Below are 27,225 nucleotides of genomic sequence, written 5' to 3' on the forward strand. Positions count from 1 at the left end.
TACTGTGTGGATGGAAGTGTTCTGACATTACAATTAATACTTTGGGAGCAATTTGTACGTGTTGTATGTCTAGTTGTTTTGGCATGTCACTGTGCCATTACACTAGGTGGCAGTAATATGTGAGGTGGTATGTTCGTGTTTGAATAGGCAGCTCTAGAAAGTCAGGTGTGCTTTGGTATAGGGAACAGTTTCTTGGTCGTTGCAAGATGACCATGCCTAGAGCGTGCAAAGTGTGGTAGTACGATCACCTATGTCTACACAGACACAGCAAAATTGCAGCATTAAGAAACTCTATTTTGTGCGGAAGTAGGACATATGTTTTTACACATAGATGCCACGGACTCTAATACAGGTGTACGCCTTCGTCAAATGTGCCATCTAGCGGAGACAACGTGCTTATCCAACAGTTCCCTTGATCACGAAAAATGAAAGTGATCGGTTAGTCGAAGAAAGTCAGGGTGAAGAAAATACGGTAGCCAGTTGTCTTTTGACAGCAAAGGGATTATGAAAGAACTGGGGACGTTTTTATTGTTTTTGCAGGCGACAGCTGTTCACACAGGTAAAGCACTTAATGTTTGGTAGCGAGCAACTTTCCTATAGAAATAATACCTTTAAAAAGTAAAATAATACCTTTCCTCTAAATAATGGATGTATTCCCATGTGCATATAGTAAAGTGAATCAGAGGTCCGATCAGCTGCGTGCTTGTTTTTGCCTGTAGGTTAGATGTTATGGTTTGTTATGTTCGATCGATACATTTTTAAAAACACGTTCTCTTCAGAAAAACATACTCAAATTACAAGACATAATTTAGGAAACATAGAATATGTGCTGTTCAATAGTGTTTGTTCAATTTGTGCCTAGTAGTCTAATGACCAGATTGTGTAGTGTGACTAAGTTTATTTTTTTATGATATCAATGGCTTCTCTATTGGTACAAGCGTTTATACTGACATACATATACGAAACAATAGGTTTATAGCCTAGATTTCAGTAAGCCATTTTGTGTGCAGAAAAAAATGCGTGGGTATGCAGATTATTTACATCAGATGGGCAGGATGCCCCGTACAGGTTATAACCACTAGTCCTTGTGGAGGGTAAAGTACGCCACATTGATTTCCACCGCTCCTTCTGGACTGAAGTACAATATTAACTTGAAGAAATCTATGCCTTAGTTATGTTAGTGCCCTTTCCCAATCATACTGAGGTATGTCGGCAATAGAAAAAAATATGAACATTTGTATAGACTTAATAGACATTAATAGATATGTAACACCAACGTTTTACGTATGTAATACGTAACACCAACACGAAGCCTGACATTAGGCTATCATTGGGCATTTTTGAGGAGCGTACATGGGCAGAATGCCCGGTCCTTGCCTCCTTACTCCTGCCTGCACTGCAAAGTTTCGGTCAACAAGACACCCTTAACGTATTTCTTTCGTCCAGGTTTTATTTGCTGACAAAATGATTGAAACAAGACCAGACAAATGGCAGTCTGTGCAGGCTTCTTCATCTCTCCAGCATATGCCAAATCGCCTATGACATGTAGCAATTTGTACGTAGGAAATAATATTATAAAATATCTTTTACTTACAAGAAATTACCCCATGCATGTGATCGTATAAATTTCAATGTACTATCATGAATAGCAGCTATGCTAACGAGCTAACTAGTTTAAACCTCGTGGCACAGAACATGCTATGTAGGCCTATGTATAAAATGAAAATTGGCAATTGTAAACAATATTTCATAACACATATATTACACTTAATTTGGGACACCCAAGGAATACTTTTGGTGAAAGTCATCACTGAACTTTACAGTACTGTATTACCTTTTTTTAAACACCGTTACACCAACCAACATTTCCAGCTGCTGCTAGGTTTTCCACTGAGTATCTTGATTTAATCACTAAGTGGTCAGCCTTAGCTATTAATGAAGACAACAGCAACTGATCTAACAATTACTCATATTTTGTTCCCCAACTCGCAGGTTCACACTCACTCTGGGTACTGGCAACATTAATAGATGGACAGACAGAGTTTCCGGAATTCAGTGCAGTTTTTATGGTGGATGATGTTCAGGTGCAGTACTATGACAGCAGTATCAAGAAGGTCGTCTCTCGCACACAGCAGTACTCAAATGATGGCAACGAAGATGTTGCATACGAGGGCACTTACATGGTAATAGAAGACATTTATGATGGCATGAAAAGCAGAATGCTTCTTTTAAAGGTACTCTCTAATCACTCTGAAGGTGAGTCCAGTGCAAAGGGAAGATTTTTGATGTTCTGTAATTTGACATTTAAAGCACCAGCTTGGCACAAGGCTTTGTTGTGCTTTCATTCAAAATACAGTTTCTCCACAGTGGTCATTTGTGACACATTTCAGTCAACGAAATTGATCATGAATTCAATTTAGCCATTTTAAAGCCTTGTCCCAGGTGACATTATTATTTTTGTTTTTGTCCTTTGTCTTTGTGATGCAGGACTTCATGTTTACCAGAAAATGGCAGGATTTGAGCTGAATGATGGAAATCCAAGTCCAGTCATATCGTGGCATGCTTATAATGGAATGGAAGTATTAAAATACAATGTGGTGAATTACACATATAACCCCTTATGGCCAGAGTTAATCTGGAGCAAATTACAGTTGGAGACTGTCCGAACAATCTTTACAAATATATATCAACCTATTTTCATCAAAACATTGAAGCATCACCTGAGAAAAGAAAAGAATATTGTGATGAGGAAAGGTACAGGGTCTAATGCAACCTTTCACAAATATCTGACAGCAGAGCACTGTCCTTAAACTGTGACATGCTGTTTAATGTGGAATTGCCAGTTGTCATAATGGCAGACAGAACCAGAACAGGTCTTGGCTAACATTCACACACACACTCACAGCACTACAAGGTAATACTAAAGTACTAATGCTGACAAAATATTTTACATTGAAAAGCCATTTTTAATAGAACTAGCAGGATGTGTGTTAATCCAGCTGAGATGAACTGTGTGAAAGTGTTTGTAACATTATAACTAAAATAGCATGAGCATGGCTGCTGTATTACTGTATGTCAAAGATGTTGTGGAGCATTTTGTAAATAGTTGCATATATCTCCCATCCATGTAGAGAATCTCCATTCGCCTGCATGCCTGTAAATGCTGTTTGGCAGCTTAAAGTGATGAAGTGACATATTCCCCCCTCTGCAGAGCGTCCCAGAGTCAGGCTGATCCAGAAGACAGACAGAGACACTGGAGGGGTGACAGTGAGCTGTCTGGCCACTGGCTTCTATCCCCGACACATCAACCTGACTATGCTGAGAGATGACTGGCCAATCACAGAGCAGGAGCTGACAGTGGGGGAGGTGCTGCCCAATGGAGACGGGACATACCAGCTGAGGAGGAGCCTGAGTGTCAGTGAAGAGGAGCTGAAAGTGAAACACCACTACACCTGCACTGTCACACACCTGAGTCTGGACAACAAGCTGGACGTCAGCTGGGGTATATGTGCAGGTATATGCTCTGTAAGAGGCTACAGTGGGGCGAGTTTGGGTGGAGGGGGCAGAAATGCACATTTTGGTATTTCTTCATAGCCTGCTACAATTTATAAAGAAAGCTTAAAACTAGTCCAGCCAGCAGCTGTGCCACCCTGCAACTATCTTCTCCCTGATAGAAGTGCTGTTGGTGGGCCAGTAGAGGGCAGTCTTCCCCGTGCACCAAAATAAAGAGCAGTGCTACAGTGCAGCGATGGGGACACTGTTCTGCAGGAGATGCTATATGAAAGCAGTCCATTTGCAAGCATTGATTTTCCTTTGTCACTTGTCTTAAGTTGGGTGCAGATACTAGCTGTGACTGTGTGTAACACTGTTTTACAGAACCAGAGGATGATCCAGGTAATGTGTTTATCACTGTGGTTATAGTCCTGGTCCTGATTGTGTTTCTCACCACATTCATCGCTGCCTTCATCATCTGTAAGAGGAGACATAAAGGTGAGAGAGTGAAATTATTTACAATGATGTTATACATGAGAGGTGAAGATAATGCCCTGTATCAATTATATTGTGTTCTTACAATTTAGGTTCTCACACTTCCCTTGAGACCTTATACACTGCAGCTCAAAGTGAGTGTCTTAATTATCATGCCATGTGAAATGTTTACTTCATTCTTAACTGTCAACTCATCTCTTGCAAAAAACATATCGCTGATATTTTTTGTTCTCTATTTCAGGGACTGAAGACTGAATCCTTTCTCTTCTGTTGGCATCCTTACAGTCTCTTATAGTTATGATCCACTTGTAGCAAATAAGTATTAATCAAGTCTTAAATAATCAGCAAATTAAACCTGGTTGAATCGATAGTTCTACCGGTATCATACAGGTGTCGGTATTAAATCAGTAATAAATAATTATTTGAGAAAATTTTATGCTAAATATTAAAAGAATCATAGCTTCAGTTGTATTGCACAACTTAATCTGTCCTGTAAATTAGTTATGAAGCAATAATTACGGTAGCATTTCTAGTAGTATGTGAGAAGTATTAGTCACCCGTGTTTGACTTGAGTTGCATGTTGATTCTGAATTCATATAATTCATAATTGGCTGTGATCCTTGCTGAGACAAGCAAACATAGGCAAAACCTTTGAGTGATAGCTTTTGTGTTGAAACCTTTTGTGAATGAATTCTGAACCTCAGGTGGGATTGAGGCCAGCTCCAGCCAGGAGTGCAGCTTTCTTACAGGGAGAATACAGTGCCATGAAGAACAATAGTCCATCTGAGGGTTGTAGGAACTGGGGGGGATGGGTTTACATGCCCCCCCCCCCCCCCCCCCCCCAATATTTGTATGGGCTATTTTTGTGCCCCCCGCCCAACTAGTTCCCCAATAAAACAGGCCTCTGGTATATAAATTAATTTCTCTAAATGAGTAAAAACAATATTTATAGTCATGTCACAAGTTACAACCAGAAAATTTAGAATAAAAGTTTAATTTGGAAACGGAATATCGTTCTCCCTGATCACATTTTGTGAGGAGCAAACCATGTTAGCATTATAGTCCCTATGTGACAGCATTTTATCATGAAATCTGCCTCATGTTTTTAGTTCTGCTGTATCCTGCAATATTTTCTTGAAAATAATTTCCAAGCAATGTTACAGTTGTAGAGCCATTTCTATTTGCATATGAAAAGCTCTAGACACTGTATTTGTGTACATATTAGTTACTAATTGTAAGGGCTGATGTTTGGCTACAATCATTGCTGAGATTAATGCTGGCAGCTCCTTAGAGGGATGGTTTTTGTGGTGAAACCTATATGTGAATAAATTCTGAATCACAGATGGAATGAATAAATAAATAAACAACAAACAAATAGACAACAAATAGAGTGTGAATGTTTTGTGGATGCAGTTACTTAGTTCTTACTTAGTACAAAGCATTCCGTACTGCTCAATCTGAATAGTCGCAGCATGTTTAGTGTGCCTACCAAAAGTGCTTTCACATTCCACAGTAGGATCACAAGTTTTTCAACATTCCATCAAGTCTGTCAGTGTTAGTGTGTGTCCACCGAAATGTTATTTTCTTATGTTTTAATAGGCAGCTGTGGGAAGTCAGGTGTGCTGAGGTACAGGGAACGTCACAGTTTCTTGGTCGTTGCAAAATGACCATGCTAGAGCGTGCAAAAGTGTGGTTATACGATCAAATGTTATAGACGCAGAAAAACTGAAACAGCAAACGCAGATGTGCTGAACGGCAAATTTCGTTTTAACCCTTTCGCGCGTACGGTCACACCGGTGTGATTAGCCGTTTACCGCATATGCTAAAACTGGTGCGATTAGAACACTAGATTGGAGAAATTCTAGCTAATTTTATCTTTGAGGAAACAGCGATTTAACTCTAAAAATATAAACTTAATAACGCAAATGAAAACATAACGAATCATCTAAGGTAACACGCGCGCTACATACCATAACAAATAAGTTACATGGGAAAGGGTTAAAACGAAATTTTCTGTTAAGCACATCTGCGTTCCCACGTCTTTCAGCAATTCAGCCAGGTAAATATCCGGGCTGGAATTACGGAAGGAAGTTGCGGTCAAACTTGATAATATGATTAATTTACGTTAAAACATTAACGTTAACGTGTTAACGTTGTACGTAACACCAATATGAAGCCTGACATCATGCATTAGGCTATCATTTATCCATTTTTGAGGACCAAAACTTTCGAAGGTTAACTCTCTGTGTGAGAGCATTTTACCTAAGATGAAAACTGCAACATTCTGCTGTATCCTTCAGTATGTTCTTAAAATACCTTCCAAGCAATGCTACAGTAGCAGAGATATGTCTGTGTGTCACTCTTGCCATTACACGAGGTGGAGTAATATTCATGTGTCAGATGGTATGTTCATGTTTGAATAGGCGGCTGTAGGAAGTCAGGTGTGCTTAGGTACAGGGAACTTCACAGTTTCTTGGTCATTGCAAGATGCCCATACTAGAGTGTGTAGAAGTGTGGTGGTACGATCTTCTGTTTCCACACAGACACAGCAAAATTAAGTACATTAAGAGACTATTTTGTGTGCGGAAGCAGAAATTCTGTTTTTGCACATGGGTTCCACAAACTCTTATCCAGGTGTACACAGTCGCCAAAATGTGCCATCTAGCGGAGACAACGTGCTGATGTGTAAATCCTACATGGTCAAGACGAGGAGAATGGGATAGCAAAGGAATGATGAAAGAACTGGGGACGCTTTTGTTTTTATAGGCGACAGCTGTTCATACGGTAAAACACTGAACGTCGGTTATCGAACATGTTTCCGATAAATGATAACTTTCCGATAAACAACGTAGGTTTTCCCATCGGCAAATGGTAAAGTCGATCCAGTGCGTATTTTTTGCGTATTGTTTTTGTTTATTTATTTATTTTTTATTTTTAAACTACGTCCTCCTCGGCTAAAGAAAAGAGGGCCAAACAAGAGGAAAGAATTTAGGAAACATGCAGTTGGTTTGCTGTTGAATACTCTTTGCTTAATTTGTGCGCAGTAGCCCAGTTTGTGTGGTGTTACTTTTTATAATTTTTTGCATTTTTTCCTATCTTTTCCTAACGTACTTCTTTTCTCCATGTTTTATTTGCTGACATATCTTGTACTTAATAGAAATTACAGCTCTTATTCACACAAAAATGTTATCTTAATGATTTAAATTTATACTAACATGAACACTTACTTATCTTAGAGACAAGCATTTTCTACTTTTTTTTTTCACCAAAAACATGTAGCACATGGCGCTAGCTGTCAGTGGAATAGCGGGTATGCTAACGAACTAACTACTTATTGGCTTCAGTAATTAAAGAACATGTTCACACCTTAACAGGGCAGACCTCGTGGGATTTAAATAAGGCAGTGGCTATTCTTACGACGAGTCGTAACAATTAATTTTAGTCTATTCTGACGGCATTATTTGGATTTCTGGCGGCGCATGCGCAGAGGTTATTTTCGGACTTGGATGCCGTTCATTGTCGTAATAATAAAAATTTTCACTATTCTTACGACGTGAACATGTATACCAAGTTGTCGTAAGAATAAAATGCGGTCCGAATAAGTCCGAAAATAACGCCGCCATCCATGTCTTTCTCTAAGTCCAAGTCCGAAAATAACCTCCGGAACTCCAAATAATGCCGTAAGAATAGACTAAAATTAATTGTTACGACTCGTCGTAAGAATAGCCACTTCCTTAAAATAAAGATAATTTCATATGCCAAGGATGGCATACCTGGCAAAACGTAAAAAAACAAAACCAGATACATGGCCGCCTGTGATGTTATTTTCTCTATATAAGAACATAAAATAATGCATGCCCATTTTCAACCAAATAATATGATGCTAGCACCAGTCTAGCACTGACCATATGCTCTGTACCCTAGCCTATAATATAACATGTGCTCTGTACTCTAGCCTACCACAGAACATGCTATGTATGAATAAGATGAAAATTATTAATTGTAAGCAGCATTTCATAACAGATATTTTAGACTTATTATTGGTCAGCCAAGCTAGAGCCTGATAATGATGAACAGTAAATACATTTGGTTAAAGTAACCACAGAACTTTAGAGTAGTGTATTACCTTTTAACACTTTTATACCTACCAATATCTCCAGCTACTGCTAAGTTTTTGAATGAGTATTTTGATTCAAGCACTAAGTGGTCAGTCTTAGTTACTTACAGAGACAACAAGGTAGCAGTTCTTCTCATGAACACTCATGTTTTGTCTTCAACTCACAGGTTCACACTCACAAATACGATAATTATCTTACATCTGGCAACGCTGATCACGTAGAGTACACCACTGTGTGTGGCGATATTTACACGAACGTCATAATTGGGAATGGTGAAACACTCTGTCACCCTCTATTGACTATATTGTGTCATTACAACCTAGGTTCCCAGACTTCCCTTCGGCCAGTGTATATACAGCAGCTCAGAGTGTGTCTAAGTATCATGCTGTGTGAAAATTTTACTCTGCACTTTACTGCCATCTCATCTCTTGTTGAAAATATGTCACTGACATTTTTGTTTTAGGGACTGAAGACAGCACCACAACCTCACACTCCACTTAGAGATGGTTCCTAACTGAGTTCCTTCATTTCTTGTTTAGACCCCTTGTTGACTTTAGTCTCTGGTTGTCATGGTCCACTTGAACCAACAATGAGTATGAAATGAAGTATTAAATTATCAATTAATTAAAATGGACTTAATCTATGGTTGCCATACACAATAGGATTAACTCATTTACACTTCAGATTGCAATAGATCAAGCAGTCTAGCTTGATTTCTACCCCAGTAGTGTAATGGATTACAAATTCAGTGAAATCCAGTTTACAGCCTTGCAACAAATAATGAGTAGTAATCAAGAATTAAATAATCAGAAATATAATACTGACTGAATCTGCAGTTGCAATACAGTTTGTATTGAAGTATCATAACCAGTTGTCCTTGTGGAGGGTAAAGTGTAGCGTAGTGGTTAAGGAGCAGGACTCGTAACCGAAAGGTTGCCGGTTCGATCCCCTGCTGCTGTACCCTTGGGCACGGTACTTAACCCACAGTTGCCTCAGTAAATATCCAGCTGTGTAAATGGATAACATTGTAAAGAGCTGTAACCTATGTAAGTCGCTTTGGATAAAAGCGTCTGCCAAATGAATAAATGTAAATGTAAAGTATATCAGTAAAGTGACCCCTCTCCCTCTGGTTTAAAGTGCAATTTTAACGTGAAGGAGTCTTGGTTATCTCAGTCCCAATCATACTGTCAGCAATAGAAACAAATATGCACATTAGACTTAATAGATGTTAATATGTACATAACACCAACATGAAGCCAGGCATCATCCATTAGGCTATTTACCTATTTTTGCATCACAAAACTTGTCAAAGATAGAGTCATTATTTATTTAACATGAAAACTGTCTCATGTTTTTAATTCTGCTGTATCCTTCAATATTTTCCCAAAAATAATTTCTGAACAATGTTACAGTAGCAGAGATATTTTCTTCTGTACATGACAAGCACTAGACATTGTATTTGAGTACATATTAGTTACTATATTAATTCAATGCACTCACATTTGGGTATGATCATTCCTGAGGTAGATTTATGCATCCAGCTCCTTTGAGGAATGGCTTTTGTGTTGAAACGTATGTGCGAATAAATTCTGAATCATGGGTGGGAATAACACCAAGTTATTGAAGGCAATATGCAAAAATGATTGAATTGCTGTTTTAGCACCTTTTTTTATAAATAAATAGATAGTGTGAATATTGTATTGATTTATTTACTTAGTTTGGACGCACAACGCATTCTGTGCTGTTCAATCTGAATAATCACAGCATGTTTACTGTGCCTACTACAAGTGTTTTTACATTCCACAGTAGGATCACTTAAGTCTTCAAATTAAGTTTTTCATTTTTGAGAAACTTCTTTCTGAATGCTACTTCGTGTGCATGGAAATGTTCTCTTTTCTAAGATAATAATGTGGGAGCTAGTTGTATGTGTTGCATGGCTAGTTTGTTTTGGGATGTTACTCTGTCGTTATACTAGGAAGCAGTAATATTTATATGTCAGGTGGTGGGATTATGTTTTAATAGTCAGCTGTAGAAAGTCAGGTGTTCTTAGGTACAGGGAATTTCACATTTCACATTTTCACAGCAAAATTGAGCATTAAGAAACACTGTTGTGTGTGTGAGCAGAGAATGTTTTTACACAGTAATTACACGAACTCTTACAGAGGTGAACACAGTCGCCAAAATATGCCATCTAGTGTAGACAACGTGCCTATCCAACAGTTCGCTTGATCGTGAAAATGAAAGTGATCGGTTAGTCGAAAAAAGTAAGGTGAAAAAATAAGGTAGCTGATTGTCTTTTGACAGCAAAGGAATTATGAAAGGAGTGATGACGCTTCTGTTGTTTTTACAGGCGACAACTGTTGACACAGGTAAAACAGTGAACATTGGCTAGCGAACAACTTTTTTGTCATATAGTAACTTTTCGATGAAAACACATGTATTCCCATGGGCGTATGGTAAAGTGAATCAGAAATCCGATGAACTGCGTACTTGTTTTTGCGTGTGGTTTAGATTAGTTTACGTTCGATCGATATCTTCGACGCAAAGCTTTGAAGTTTTTAAAAACACGTTCTCTTCAAAGAAATATACTCAGATTACATGAAATAATTTAGGAAAACACGACTTTCAATGAAATGTCCGCCTGCCTCAAATAAACGCAAATTATATTTATTTTTCGTGACTATAAAACGAAAGTGCAGTGGGTTAAAATGCTTACAGCAGTCCTATTTATTTTTTGTGGCTAAAAAACGAAATAACACAAACAAATATTTTTTTACATTGGGCTAAATGAGGTCGTTTTAGTGAATTCAATTTGCCTTATGCGTGTTCATCTGTTCACGAATTAGATTAAACATAAACGAAGAAAACAAGCTGATACTGCTATTCTTACAGACTGTACTCTCCCATCATCATGCAATGAATGTTTAACTTACTTTATTAGTGATTCCTGTTTGAGTTGCTACCAAAGAGCGCTGCATAATGTTTGTTAAGTAAGCTGCTTTGGGAAAAAAACATGGTGAATTTTCCTGGTCAGTTCAGCTACCAATAACTTGCAGAAGCCTCAGGGCTTTAGGTGAAATAAACGCATGTGTCTTATTATTGCCGAGTCTCCAAATAACGCCGGAAAAGTTAAGTAATTAAAGCAAATAAACGCCTCGGCGTTTATTGGAAGTTTCACGGTATGTGCTGTTGAATAGTGTTTGTCTAATTTGTGTGTAGTAGCCTAATGTGTAGTGTGACTAAGTTTTATTTTTTATGATATCAATGGCCTATCGGTGGAAGCGTTTATACTGACATACATATACGAAACAGTAGGTTTATACCCTACATTTGAGGAGGCCATTTTGTGTGCGGAAGAAGCCTGCGTGGGCATGCAGATTATTTACATCAGATGGGCAGGATGCCCCGTACAGGTTATAACCACTGGCCCAATAAAAACAGTTTCATATGCCAAGAATGCCATGACTGACAAATTATGAAAAAAAAAAAAAAATCAGATACATGGCCGTACGTGCAGTCATTTTCTCTCTACAAGAACATAAAATAAAATAATGCATGCCCCCTTTCAACCAAATGATGATGTTACCAGTGTAGCACAGAGCATGTCCTCTGTACCATAACTTATAATATAACATGTGCTTGGTACCCCTAGCCTAGCACAGAACTTTCTATGTATGAATGACATGAAAATTGGTAATTATAAACAATGTTTCATATCATATATTTTACACTTATTATTGGTCACCCAAGAGCTCGTTAATATTGAACAATAAATAATTTTGGTGAAAGTTACTACTGAACTTCACAGTACTGTATTACTATTTTAACAGTTTTATACCTACCAACATTTCAAGCTGCTGCTAGCCTTTCCAGTATTTTGATTTAAGACAAAGTGGTCAGTATTAGCTACTTACGGAGACAACAAGGTAGCAGTTCTTCTCATGAACACTCATGTTTTGTCATCAACTCACAGGTTCACATTCACTCTGGGTATTGGCAACATTCATACATGGACAGACGGAGTTTCCAGAATTCAGTGCGGTCTTGATGGTGGATGATGTTCAGCTGCAGTACTATGACAACAGTATCAAGAAGGTCGTCTCTCGCGCACAGCAGAACTCAAATGATGGCACTGACAATGTTACATATGAGGGCACTTCCATTGTGACAAAAGACATGTACAATAACATGAAAAAACAGTTGCTTCATTTAAAGTTTCTCTGTAATCACTCAGAAGGTGAGTCTGGTGCAAGGGGAAGATTTTTTACATTTGGTAATAAAGGTCCCATTCAAAGCACAAGGTCTGCAACAGGTTTGTGGTTTCATTAAAGATATACGGAGTTTGTCCACAGTGGTCATTTGTGACCATTGTGTCACTGTTTCATACTCAGCTGCATGGTAGTGTGTGATGGAATCAGAGTATGTTTCCTGTTTGCACACTAAATAGACTCAAGGCCACTGTACTGAAGAAGATGCATAAAGATTTTGCATTTGCAGATGTCAGGCTGTACAGTTTGCTAAAAGGACATCTGTAATAATCAAATACACAGCATTAGTACATTTTTGTAAATGATGTACAGGGAAATACATTCTTCCCATTATGTAAATTTCCGTCAGATGATTTCCTGTGAAAATGTGTTTTTTTTACATATTGGCAAACTGTTAGTCAAGCTAATCAAGTTAATGATGAATTAAAGTTAGCTTCTTCAAAGCACTATCCCAGATGAAATTACAATTTGTGTTTTTACTTTGTGTTTTTGATGCAGGACTTCATGTTTACCAGAAAATGGCAGGATGTGAGCTGAATGATGGCAAGCCAAGTCCAGCCATATCATGGGATGCTTACGATGGAACAGAAGTATTAAAATACAATGTGTTGAATTACACATACAACCCATTATGGCCAGAGTTAATCTGGAGCAAATTAAAGTTGGAGACTATTCGAACGATTTATATGGATAAGTATCAACCTATTTGCATCAAAAGATTGAGGCAGCACCTGAAGGAAGAGGAGAATATTTTGATGAGGAAAGGTACATGGTTTTATGCAGTCTTTCACAAATGCCTGACCACAGAGTACTCTCCTTATAATGTGACATGCTGTTTAATGTGGAATTTCATGTTGTTGGCAGACAGAACCAGAATAGGTCTTGGCTAACATTCACACACAGATCTACAAGGCCATACTAATGTATTAATGCTGAAAAAAGTGTTCATTTTAAATATAGCTAACATGATGTATACTAATCCAGCTGAGATGAACTCCCATGTGGAGAACCTCGATGAGCCTGCACGCCTCTAAGTGCCATTTGGCAGGTTAATGTAAAGGAATGACATGCATTTCTACCTCTGCAGAGTGTCCCAGGGTCAGGCTGATCCAGAAGACAGACAAAGACACTGGAGGGGTGACACTGAGCTGTCTGGCCACTGGCTTCTATCCCCGACACATCAACCTGACCATGCTGAGAGATGGCCAGCCAATCACAGAGCAGGAGCTGACAGTGGGGGAGGTGCTGCCCAATGGAGACGGGACGTACCAGCTGAGGAGGAGCCTGAGTGTCAGTGAAGAGGAGCTGAGAGAGAAACACCACTACACCTGCACTGTCACTCACCTGAGTCTGGGCAACAAGCTGGACGTCAGCTGGGGTAATGCAGATATACACTCTGTAAGAGGCTACAGTGGGGAGAGTTTTCGGGGAGGGGGCAGAAATGCATGTTTTAGTATTTCTACTAAAGACTAAGACTGATAACAAACAGGTAACCTTGCTCTTGTGCTCCAGTGCAGTGATGGGAACAATGTTTTGCCGAATTTGCTATATGAATGCAGTCAGTCAGCATTGATATTCCTGTGTCAATAAGTGTTAACTTGTGTGCAGAGACTAGCTGTGACCCTATGTCATGCTGTTTTGCAGAACCAGGAGATAGTCCAGACAGTGTGTTTATCACTGTGGTTATAGTCCTGGCCCTGGCTGTGGCTCTGAGCCTGTTCATTGCTGCCTTCATAATCTGTAAGAGAAGACATAGAGGTAAGAGAGTAAAAATATCTGCAAGGACAATATCATTGGGAAAAGGTGATATACTGTCCTCTATTTCATTATATTCTATCATCACAATCCAGGTTCCCAGAGTTTCCCTCAGTCCGTGTACACTGCAGCTCAGAGTAAGTGTTTAAATATCTTGCTGTGTGAAAAATTCACTCTACACTTAACTGTCATGTCATCTCTTGTGCAAAATATGTCACTTATTTTTTTTTGCATCCTGTTTCAGGGACTGAAGACAGGACAAACACCTGATGCGTTTCATAGAGATCTAGTGTTGGAGTCAGTTCCAATTTAAATTGAAATTATGCCATGAATTCTTGAATATGTTCTTGAATTCACTCAAAAAAATGGGAGAATTTATCATGAATTGGAATTTCAGTCTCCAAGAAATAGATTAGGAGCTGAATTAGAATTTAGACTGTTTGAATTGGTGTTGTAAATAGTTCAGTCTCTGGAATTGGAGCTGAATTTGAATTCAGACATTTCAAATTTTAATTGAATTAGAATTTTGCATACTTTACAAGCTTGGCATTTTGGCATGTAATTAATGCACTTTGTGTTTTACATTGACTGCACAATTTGTTTTAACTCATTTCAGCTTTTGTTCACAGTACATTGGTGCAGTATTTATGTCGGGTATGCTGTGTTGTACTTGCGTGTTGGGCAGGGTGCACACTTGTGATGCTGGTGCTACATTTGGTAATAGTGTTTGTACATGTGTGCTTGGTGGTGTACGTATTTGTGAAATGTTTTGTGTTATTTTACTGGTCACTGTTTGTTCTTGAGATTGTAACTTTTGGAGTTGTTCTGGATGGGAGCAACTGCTGGATGACATGTAACACATCGTATGTTGCTCTGGAGTCAGTCTACTAATTGTGTATATAATTGTAAAATATAAATGTGTGTTAACAGTATCCAGAAGTTAAGAAATTCGAAGAAATCTAGTACCTCTGCTCAAAAACACCAAACCTGAGGTAATGGATCTTGGTGTAATTCTAGCTGTCAATTTGAAATTTCAATCCTGCATGAAGAACATTACAAAAATTGCCTTTAATCACCTTAGGAACATGGTCAAAGTATGGGCATTTCTTTCTAAATAGATGCTGAAAGGTTAATACTTTCATTAGTAACAAGTAGTTCAGACTGCCTTTTATACCCCAGTATAAAAAAACTATGGCCCAGTTAAGGCTAGTCGAAAGCACAGCAACTAGTTTAACCAGAACCTGAAAAATTTAGCACATCACTCCTGCCTTACATTAGCTGCTTGAACACTTTATCATAGATTTTACAATAGTTTTACTTGTCTACAAGCCATTTAATGGCTCAGTGTCAGAATATCTTGCTGAAGTTTTAAAATGAAATTCTTCATGCTTTTTCACTGTCTTCTTAATCCCCTCGAACTGGACTGAGGGGTACAGAATGAGGAAACCAAAGCTTCCAGGAGGTTAAGAACACCAATTCCATTCATTTAAAAAAAGACAATACAAAATCCAGACATTTTTTTTACATGAGCATTAACAATTTTCAAGTGCAAATACCATTATCGACTCTATGATAAACCATGGCAAACTCTTACTTAAAAAGGCAAAAAAAAAAAAGGTTTGTGTGTTCAGGGTCTGGGGGAAGGGACTGTGGGTCTGTTCAGTTGCATGTGGGGGTGGAGTGTCAAACAATATTCAGGAGAAGGGAATAACAGCTAAAAACAAAGTACATATAAATACTAGAGGCAACATAAGAAAACTTGCTGAGTATTGGCTTTCCTCTGAACATTCAAAAGAATACAAAATTGGAACTAAGAGGAGGTGAATTGACTCTGAACTCAAAGATCTGGTCTGGATTGGTGCAGTTGGTACCTGTCCTTTCTTTTCTTTTTTAATCCCTGTATTAACTTTAATTACAGTCTGTGGTTGTCATAGTTTTCCAGAAAGAAATATTGAGTATAAAATCAAGTACTACATAATCACTGAATAAAACAGACTAAATCTATGGTTGCTGTACACTATTGGTAATCATTTAACTAAGCAGTCTACCACATTCCCTACCTCGGTAGTGTAGTGAATTCTAATTTCAGTGATGTCCACTTCACAGTTTCTGGTCCTTGTAGAGGGTAAAGTATATCAATGAGGTGACCCCCTCTCCCTCTGGACTACAGTACATCATTAATGTGAAGACGTCTATGCCTTATTTATCTCAGTAAATTTTACATTTCAAAGCCATCCAAATTATATTGAGACATGTCATCAGTAGAAAAAGATGAATAGTTTATATACTTAATATATACTGTACCCTGTACCAATATGAAGCCTGACATTATCCATTATCACTTCAGTCATTTCTGAGGAACAAAGGTTGTGAAAAAATTATAGTCTGTACATGAGAGCACTTTATCTAGCATATTAAAATTGCATCATAGTCTTAATTCTGTTATATTTTTCAATATATCTTTAAATAACTTCCATGCAATGTTACAATAGGAGAGCTGTTTCTGTCTGTATATGAGAAGTTCTAGTTTCTATATTTGCATAAATAGTTATTAAATGGCTTTTGTGTTGAAACATAGGTGAAACATACTGGTGGGAATAAGACTACCTTACTGAATGTAGAATGCAAAAGTGTTTAATCAGTTGTTGCAGTATCTTTTGGAAAAAAGTAAATAGGTAAATTGAGCACTGGTATTTTGTGACTGTTGTCAATTGGTTTGGATATACAAAGCATGCTTTACTGTTCAGTATAAATATTTAGAACTTCATTATTATGCCTATCAAAACTGTTTCTTCATTTTACAGTAGGATCACTTTTTACAGTGTAGAAAGCAAGATTTTTCACTTTTCACAAGGTCTGTCTGAAAGCTATTGTATGTCTATAAATGTATGTCTAAATATGTTCTCTATATTGTTAAAAATTCAAGATAATCTACATTATAATACATAATAATAAATACATTACATTTTGTTTAGCATGTGAAGTCAGTTGTATACTTTCACCTTATTGATTCTATGATAAATAATAGCAAAATGTTTAAAAAGGCATTTTGTTCATTTTCTGGGAGAAGGGCAGGAACCTAACAGTGATATCTAGTGATGAGAGTGTGTCTGAACATTAAAGATGAGGTTGTTTAAAAATCACTGTAACTGGTTTAAATACAAAAATACATTTACATACTATTAACTTGTTGATGTATCAATTTTTTTGAATTTCATTTTTTTATGAATTCCAGCAAGGGATGCAAGAATTTTTTTTTGTTTTTGTTTTTCACAGAAACTAATGAAATCTAAATTCATTGCAATTTCACGCCAGACTATTTTCAAACCTGACTGACAGCGATAAGGTGGGAAGAACTTATTGATAGTGTTTGCTGTAAGTGTTCCTTTGTCAGGCCTGTTTCTAATCAGATTTGGGAAGTAACAGAAATCTGTCTGTTGTGACTGTATGACTGCATAACATAAATGTGGCAATTGAAATCATGACTTTCACTGACCGTATGTGAGCGCTTAGGCTACCTTCAACAAGAATGCATGATGCTAAAAAATTGGGATGGCAGGCCATCGGCCAGCTTACAGGTTGGGTACCCCATACTTATACTGCAACAAGATAAAAGAGATGTGGCGCACTTTGAGATCTAAAGTGCTTACCCTCACACCTCCTGAGATAACAACGCTCATCCCATCATCAGACAGGTAGCGGAGTAGCCTGCTTTACACATGGCAAAAGAGAAGTTGTTGGGCTTCTGTAAGACGTCGGTCGAAGGTAATTAGGCAAGGTTACCTAGTATGGTGGTGCCTGGTCTTTTTGATTGCTTTTCAAACGATTCATCTTTTTGTAACCCTCATTAGTTTTCAGGCATTACTAATAACAGACAGAGCTGTGATCTACCCACATGCATTTACCTACATACACGTAAACAAGCATGAAGTGTCTAAGATTAATGCACATAACATAATTAGATAGAGTTCTAACTTTAATCATTGATAGTAGATAGTCCCTTAAGGTTGCAGTAGTGGTAGTGGGGTAAATTCAAACACTCCCTAAGGTCCTCCCACTAGGTGAACGATACTTTTTTTTCCACACGCTCCATTCAAGCAGACACGGAGATTGACGCGAGTTGCAGGGGGATTTGATAGTAGTTAGGATATTTTGCACTCATTACACGTTCTCAAATACTTACACTGAAAAAATTCAACACACTGAAGATTTACATTATGAAGATTTCGAAGAAGACTTTGTTTTTACTTGAAACTATCTTGGCTGCCCAAACCCCCCCGAGTGCTGCACACCACGTTGTGGAATCGAAATTCTATCATCGCCACCACCATATAGCCACCGTTTTCATACACGGACTGACAAGGAGTCCATGTATACCAGACAATGGCAGTGGGCTTCCGGGAGTAAGACTGAGAAAGACTGCATTATTATACACCGTCGTCAAAATATGCCATCTAGCGGAGACAAGGTGCTTACCCAACAGTATGACAAGGCTACGAAAAAGGAAAGTGAACGGTTAGCTGAAGGAAATCGGGATTAAGAAAGTAAGGTGGGCGGTTGACTTTTGACAGCAAAGGAATTATGAAAGGACTGGGGAAGCTTTTGTTGTTTTTACAGGCGACAGCTGTCCACACAGGTAAATCACTGACCGTTAGCTATCGAACATCTTTCTTATAAAATGATAACTTTACGATGAATAACGCGTGTATTCCCATGGGCGTATGGTAAAGTGAAACAGAAATTCGACGAACTGCGCACTTGTTTTTGCTTGTGGGTTAGATGTGATAGTTTGTTATGCTCGATCGGTTGATTTCATACAAAACTTTAGTGTTTTAAAACACGTTCTCTTCGGATAAAACGGGGCCAAATAACACGACATAATTTAGGAAACATGGAAACATGAATCGTGTTTGTTTAATTTGTTTGCAGTACAAATTAAATATTTAGGAATGTAGTTACTTATAAAGTAATATTTACTGTTCAATCTAAATAATTATAGCATTAATAATAATTATAGCATGTTTAGTATAGATGCCAAAAGTGATTTTTTTATGGCAGTGGCTATTCTTACGACGAGTTGGACCAGTTAATTTTAGTCTATTCTTACGGCATTATTTGGATTTCCGGTGGCGCATGCACAGAGGTTCCGAGGGATGGCGGAGTATCAAACTGTACTCAGAATTAAGGAGTAAGGAAAAAAGTAGGCTAAATAAGTAAATTGAGTGAGGATATTTTATGGATGTAGTTACTTGGCTTGGATACAAAAAGCATACTTTACTGTTTAGTCTAAATATTTAGAGTATTTTTAGTATACCGATCAAAAAATTTTCATTTGAGAGTAGCATCACTTTTTACACTTTGTGTAGAAACCAGGAAGTTTGCGACTGTTCACAAGTTGTTGGAAAGCTGTCGTGCGTCTATGAAAATGTTCTCTTTTCTCCTACAAAGTCCAAATTATCTATATAATCATGCATAATAGACGCATTGCATTTTTTTTTAGCATATGAAGTCAATTGTTTACTTTTACCTTTATCAACTCTACTGTATATGGTAAATAATTGCAAACTCTTATAAAGGTTTTATGTTCAAGGTCTGGAAGTTGGTCAGGAGCCTAACAGTGATATTTAGCGATGAGAGTGTGTCTGAACATTACAGACATTACATTACATTTACATACTGTTATATTGTTGATTAATCATTTTTTGTTAAATTATTTTTTAATGATTTTTTTAAGGGATAGAGAAAGAAATGTTTTTTTGTTTTTCACAAAAACAAAAATAAATGAAAGCTAAATTCATTGTGCTCTCACACCACAACATTTTTAAACTGTAGTGGAAGAAATATTGCTCGATGTAAATGTCCTTTTGTCAGGAAGAAGTCAGTTTTAGTTACAACAGAGGGCTATGAGTTAGCAACTCTTCCTTGTAATGATGACTCTTATTCTGTCTCCCAACTCATAGGTTCACATTCACTCTGGGTATTGGCAACATTCATACATGGACAGACGGAGTTTCCAGAATTCAGTGCGGTGTTGATGTTGGATGATGTTCAGCTGCTGTACTACGGCAGCAATATCAAGAAATTTGTGTCTCGAATACAACAGAACTCAAATGACGGCAACGACGAGGCCGCATACGAGGGCTCCTATATTGTGGCGGGAGACATGTATGATAGCCTGAAATGGCGATCGCTCCATTTAAAGGTTCTTTCTAATCACTCTGTAGGTGAGTTCACAGCAAGGGTCAGAGGTCTTACATTTGGTAGTTTAGGCCCTAGCCACATTATAAAGAGCATGTCTATGCGGTAAGTTTAATTCTGCTTTTATACAAGACAAACATAGTTTTTCCATTAGCCGTTTTCAACACATTGTTGTGCAGTTGTATATTAGTTTGTGAAACAGTAGTTTGTACACTGAATAAGTTCCCATAAGAAATTGCCTTCAAAAGTAGCTGTGACTGTTTAAACCAGATAGCCAGTGTGAGATCTTGGTTGTCACAGATAAATGACATCCATTAGTTGGTGTTTATTTTCATATTCATCTGAAATTGTAGCTGATGACAATACTCAGATTTACTAGCAAGTCAGAGTAAATTCAATTTGGGGGAAACTTAAAATCAGTAGGTTGGAAAAATATATATTAGGAATTAAGGATTGTAAAGGAACACTGTTTGTAAGAATATTTATTATTGATGGGAACCTCATAGTTAGGCCTTTCAGGCATACCGCACTGGGACCCTTGTGTGTTTAAAAATGACATAACCATATTCGTTAAAGACTTTAGCTTGCACACAATTTTAAGGCAAGCTAATTGTCTGTATCTGTTTATTTTAATTTGTGATACAGGAGTTCATGTTTACCAGAGAATGGCAGGATGTGAGCTGAATGATGGCAAGCCAAGTCCGATCATGGAGTGGGATGCTTATGATGGAACAGAGGCAATACATTACAACATGAGGAATCACACATTCAATGCTCTATGGCCAGCGTCAATCTGGAAAGAATTAAAATTGGAGACTGCCCGATTAATCTATACAAATATATATCAACCTATTTGCATCAAAACGCTGAAACACTACTTGAATGAAGAAAAGAATATTGTGATGAGGAAAGGTACAGCACTGAACACCTGACCACAGAGCACTATCTTTATAATGTGACATGCTATTTAATGTGGAATTACCTGTTGTCATATTGGCAGACAGAACCAGACTGGGTCTAGGTTAACATTCACAGACATAGATGTGTAATTATAAGTCATCAATAAATCTGTAATTAGGCATTCATTCTCACAATATGTTCTGTAGAGCTGTATCGAATGCCATTTTTTGCCATTCGAATTTTTGCCAACCTTTTTCGAACGAAGCTTTGAATGTCTGTGACTTGACGTCATCGTTTTTGCCTGTTGTTTCGGCATTTCGTGACCAAATCAATGTAACAAACAGTTCTGTCTACAAAAGTTCAGCCAGTATTTGCTTTAGTGCACGGAATCATTCCTGTGCGATTTCATGACGCATAATTCATTCTGTAAACTGCTGACTCACGGAATGTAGGCTATGGATCATATCTTCAGTAATATAGCCTATGAATATAAGTAATTTGTACTTAAACAAAACACTGATGTCTACGAAAGTTCAAGCAGCCTTTGCTTTCGTGGACGGAATGCCTTCTATAACTGCGGAGTCACGGAATGTATTGCGCTAAATCCCTTTCGTGCACATCATAAAACAGTTAAGTGGACAAAATGAACATTCGATGGCATGCACGGAATGATGGTAGTAAAGCGCATTCTGCATTTCCTGCCACAAAAGCATAAATGCTGGCCTAGGACATCTATTACGTGGACCGAATTACTTTTGTCTGTAAAATGAGTTTCTTTTGTCCACAGAATGAAAAGCACAACTGTCAATTCATTGCACGACAGGAATCATCCGTTTTGTTTTCTGTGCACCAAAGTATGTGCTCTCTTCAACGCGTTATGGTTTCGTAATGAATTTAAGCATTTCGTAGCACAGAAGCCATTCTATCTACGAAAAAAGTCTGTTAACACTTGGCGCCACACAGTTTATTGGCAAAATTGTTTTATGTTAAATGATAATAAAAAGTAGGCTCATTTAACAACAAATTTCTTGTATTACAGTAGCAATAACCTTAAAATTGCAACTGAGCACCGATCCTAATAATCGAATCACATTTCACAATCGAATGCCAATTCAATGAACGAAGCTTAGCCGCTTCGAATTTTTCAGTACAGCCCTAATGTTCTGCTAGATATAATAAGGGGTATGTTGATCCAGAGTTTAACTATGTGTGAAAACTTGACGTGTTTGTAACATCACAACCTGAACCCCTTAAGTTTGACTGCTATTTTAGTGTATATTAAAGAAATATTTTCTTCCATGTGGAGAATCTACACAAGCCGGCATGCCTCTGTGTGTTGCTTGGCTGCTTAAAATGATGCAGTGACACACATTCCCCCCTCTACAGAGCGTCCCAGAGTCAGACTGATCCAGAAGACAGACAGAGACACTGGAGGGGTAACGGTGAGCTGTCTGGCCACTGGCTTCTATCCCCGACACATCAACCTGACCATGCTGAGAGATGGCCGGCCAATCACAGAGCAGGATCTGACACTGGGGGAGGTGCTGCCCAATGGAGACGGGACGTACCAGCTGAGGAGGAGCCTGAGTGTCAGTGAAGAGGAGCTGAGAGAGAAACACCACTACACCTGCACTGTCACTCACCTGAGTCTGGACAACAAGCTGGACGTCAGCTGGGGTAATGCAGATATATACTCTACAGTGGCTACAGTGGGGAGAGTTTGGGGGAAGGAGGCAGAAATGCATGTTTTTGTATTTCTACACAGACTGCTACAGTTTCTAAAGAAAGGAAAAAACTACTTGAAGTGCTGTTGGTGGGCAAGTAGGTGGCAGTCACCCCTGTGCACAAAATAACGACCAGTGCTACAGTGTTATGGGGATACTGTACTGCAGGAGATGCTATATGAAAGCACTCCATTAGCCAGCATTGATTTTCCTTTGTCACTTGTCTTAAGTTGAGTGCAGATACTAGCTGTGACTGTGTGTAACACTGTTTTACAGAACCAGAGGATGATCCAGATAATGTGTTTATCACTGTGGTTATAGTCCTGGTCCTGATTGTGTTTTTCACCACATTCATCGCTGCCTTCATCATCTGTAAGAGGAGACATAAAGGTGAGAGAGTGGAAATATTTGCAAGGACATTATATTGGGAAAAGATGAAACACTGTCCTCTATTCATTACATTGTATGATCACAATCCAGGTTCCCAGACTTCCCTTCAGCCAGTATACACTGCAGCTCAGAGTAAGTGTCTAAATATCTTGCTGTGTGAAAAATTTGCTCTACACTTCATTGTCTTGTAGAAAATATGTCACATATTTTTTCTTTCCTTATTCAGGGGCTGAAGACAGCACAAACACTGGTTGCTTCTCATAGGGATCTAGTGTTGGAAGCAGTTCGAATTTAAATTGAGATGAAGGCTGGTGTTCTTGAATTCACTCAAAAAAATTGGAAAATTTTTTTGAAATTTTTTTTGGAAAAAAAATTGGAAAATTGGAGTTGAATTAGCTGAATTGGAATTTTGACTGTTTGAACTGGAGTTGTAAATAGTTCAATCGCTGGAATTGGAACTGAATTTGAATTCAGACATTTAAAAGTTGAATTGAGGTAGAATTTTGCATACTGCATACTTTACAAACTAGATATTTTGGAATGGAATTAATGCACTTAAGTGCATTAACTTTGCTTGCTTTCAGCTTTTGTTCATGGTACATTGGTATAGTATTTTTCTTGTCAGGCATGCTGTGTTGTGCTTGCATGTTGGGCAGGGTGCACACTTGTGATGCTGGTGTGATGTTTGGCAATAATGCTTGTATCGGTGTGGTTGGTGGTGTCCAAGTTTGTGAAATGTTTTGTGTCATTTTCCTGGTCGTTCTTTGTGTTTGAGTTTGTAACTGTCCGACTTTCTCTGGATGGGAGCAACTGCTCGATGGCATGTAAATGTACTCACATGATGTACGTTGCTTTGGACAAGAGTGTCTACTAAATGATGTCTATATAATTGTAAAATGTAAATGTGTATAAAATGTGCGCATGTGTGTATTTATATGAATAATTGTAAAATGTAAAATTTTAAATCAAAATGTGCATATTCAAGATAATCTACATTTTAATACATCATAATAAATGCATTGCATTTTGTTTAGCATGTGAAGTCAGTTGTATACTTTCACCTTATTGATTCTATGACAAATAATAGCAAAATGTTTAAAAAGGTTTTTTGTTCATTTTCTGGGAGAAGGGCAGGAACCTAACAGTGATATCTAGTGATGAGAGTGTGTCTGAACATTAAAGATGAGGTTGTTTAAAAATCACTGTAACTGGTTTAAATACAAAAATACATTTACATACTATTAACTTGTTGATGTATCAATTTTTTTGAATTTCATTTTTTTATGAATTCCAGCAAGGGATGCAAGAATTTTTTTTTGTTTTTGTTTTTCACAGAAACTAATGAAATCTAAATTCATTGCAATTTCACGCCAGACTATTTTCAAACCTGACTGAAAGCGATAAGGTGGGAAGAACTTATTGATAGTGTTTGCTGTAAGTGTTCCTTTGTCGGGCCTGTTTCTAATCAGGTTTGGGAAGTAACAGAAATCTGTCTGTTGTGACTGTATGACTGCATAACATAAATGTGGCAATTGAAATCATGACTTTCACTGACCGTATGTGAGCGCTTAGGCTACCTTCAACAAGAATGCATGATGCTAAAAAACTGGGATGGCAGGCCATCGGCCAGCGTACAGGTTGGGTACCCCATACTTATACTGCAACAAGATAAAAGAGATGTGGAGCACTTTGAGATCTAAAGTGCTCACCCTCTCACCTCCTGAGAAAACAATGCTCATCCCATCATCAGACAGGTAGCGGAGTAGCCTGCTTTACACATGGCAAAAGAGAAGTTGTTCGGCTTCTGTAAGACGTCGGCCGAAGGTAATTAGGCAAGGTTACCTAGTATGGTGGTGCCTGGTCTTTTTGATTGCTTTCACTATATGTTGTAAACGATTCATCTTTTTCTTCTTTGTGTCAGCTACAGCATGGAACGATTAACATTACTCACAGGTCTACTTTGTCTGCATCAGATGTTGCATCCGAGGTCATGGACATTGTGATGGGTGACATTTACCCTGGCATGAAATGGCGAGCACACCATTTAAAAGTTCTGTCTAATCACTATGAAGGTGAGTCTATTGCAAGGGGCAAATTTTTGACATTTAGTAATTTAGGTTTCATTGTGCTGTCATACAACACAGCTATATACTAAGCTGATGAACTTAATTTGACAGTCTTCTCTTCTTTTCTGTAAATTTCACTTAAACCTGATTACATGTATATGAAAATTCCATGTGGGGAGAAAGTCAAATATGTTGTCATTTTATATTCACCTCATGAGAGCCCTGTCCCTGGTGTAATTACCATTTGTATTTTTTTCTTTGTCGTTGTGATGTAAGAGTTCATGTTTATCGGAGAATGACTGGATGTGAGCTGAATGATGGCAAGCCAAGTCCAGTCATGATATGGGATGCTTATGATGGAACAGAAGCATTTACTTACAATATGTTGAAATACTCAGTCAACCCTCTAAGGTCAGAGTTGATTCTTAGCAAATTAAAGCTGGAGACTGTTCAGATGATCTTCACAAATACATATCAACCTGTTTGCATCAAAACACTAAAAAACAAAATATTTAGATATTCATGCTGACAAGATACTCTGCATTCAAAAGCATTTAAGATTTCAAGGCATATTCCATATTGCTTTCAAAGAACTAACAAAGAGTATGCTGATCCTCCTGAGATGAAATGTGTGAAAACTTGAAGTGTTGGTGACACACACAGTTAAAACAGCATGAGCTGGTGTGCTATACTACAAGATGATGAAGATGTTGTGAAGCTTTTCTTTATACTCGTGTATGTTTCCTTTCTATGTGGAGAATATCCACATGCCTGCATGACTCTAAATGCTGTTTGGCTGGTTAAAGTGATGCAATGATACACACTTCCGCCCTTGCAGAGTGTCCCAGAGTCAGGCTGATCCAGAAGACAGACAGAGACACTGGAGGGGTGACAGTGAGCTATCTGGCCACCGGCTTCTACCCCCAACACATCAACTTGACCATGCTGAGAGATGGCCAGCCAATCACAGAGCAGGAGCTGACAGTGGGGGAGGTGCTGCCCAATGGAGACGGGATGTACCAGCTGAGGAGGAGCCTGAGTGTCAGTGAAGAGGAGCTGAGAGAGAAACACCACTACACCTGCACTGTCACTCACCTGAGTCTGGACAACAAGCTGGACGTCAGCTGGGGTAATGCAGATATACACTCTGTAAGAGGCTACAGTGGGGAGAGTTTTCAGAGAGAGGGGGCAGAAATGCATGTTTTAGTATTTCTACGGAGGCTGATCCCAGACAGGTAACCTTGCTCTTGTGCTCCAGTGCAGTGATGGGAACAATGTTCTGTAGAATTTGCAATATGAATGCAGTCAGTTAGTCAGTGTTGATTTTCCTGTATCATTTATCTTGTGTGCAGATACTAGCTGTGACCCTATGTCATGCTGTTTTACAGAACCAGGAGATAGTCCAGACAGTGTGTTTATCACTGTGGTTGTAGTCCTGGTTCTGGCTGTGGCTCTGAGCCCATTCATTGCTGCCTTCATAATCTGTAAGAGAAGACATAGAGGTAAGAGAGTAAAAATATCTGCAAGGACAAAATCATTGGGAAAAGGTGATATAATGTCCTCTATTTCATTATATTCTATCATCACAATCCAGGTTCCCAGAGTTTCCTTCAGCCTGTGTACACTGCAGCTCAGAGTAAGTGTTTAAATATCTTGCTGTGTGAAAAATTCACTCTATACTTAACTGTCATGTCATCTCTTGTGCAAAATATGTCTCTTAATTTTTTTGCATCCTGTTTCAGGGACTGAAGACAGGACAAACACCTGATGCGTTTCATAGAGATTTAGTGTTGGAGTCAGTTTCAATTTAAATTGAAAT

At 38.2% G+C, this 27,225-nt stretch overlaps 3 protein-coding genes across 3 annotated transcripts; all 3 read left to right on the forward strand.

Moving 5' to 3' along the window:
- The first annotated feature begins 425 nt into the window (after window positions 1–425).
- Window positions 426–4,765, forward strand: LOC118780411 (H-2 class I histocompatibility antigen, alpha chain-like). The gene is made up of 5 exons (XM_036532875.1): window positions 426–438; window positions 2,488–2,754; window positions 3,212–3,502; window positions 3,877–3,990; window positions 4,692–4,765. Exons 1-5 carry the CDS (start codon window positions 426–428, stop codon window positions 4,763–4,765), a joined length of 759 nt encoding a protein of 252 aa, XP_036388768.1.
- A 5,577-nt stretch (window positions 4,766–10,342) lies between these two features.
- Window positions 10,343–13,893, forward strand: LOC118780412 (major histocompatibility complex class I-related gene protein-like). Its single transcript, XM_036532876.1, has 5 exons — window positions 10,343–10,355; window positions 12,079–12,189; window positions 12,872–13,138; window positions 13,461–13,751; window positions 13,886–13,893. Exons 1-5 carry the CDS (start codon window positions 10,343–10,345, stop codon window positions 13,891–13,893), a joined length of 690 nt encoding a protein of 229 aa, XP_036388769.1.
- A 3,954-nt stretch (window positions 13,894–17,847) lies between these two features.
- On the forward strand, window positions 17,848–27,174 carry LOC118780413 (H-2 class I histocompatibility antigen, K-Q alpha chain-like). The gene is made up of 7 exons (XM_036532877.1): window positions 17,848–17,893; window positions 20,089–20,352; window positions 20,972–21,238; window positions 22,613–22,903; window positions 23,227–23,340; window positions 26,245–26,535; window positions 27,149–27,174. Exons 1-7 carry the CDS (start codon window positions 17,848–17,850, stop codon window positions 27,172–27,174), a joined length of 1,299 nt encoding a protein of 432 aa, XP_036388770.1.
- The last annotated feature ends 51 nt before the right edge of the window (window positions 27,175–27,225 follow it).

This window comes from Megalops cyprinoides, chromosome 7 (genome assembly GCF_013368585.1).
Source record: "Megalops cyprinoides isolate fMegCyp1 chromosome 7, fMegCyp1.pri, whole genome shotgun sequence".
NCBI classification, from domain to species: Eukaryota; Metazoa; Chordata; class Actinopteri; order Elopiformes; family Megalopidae; genus Megalops; species Megalops cyprinoides.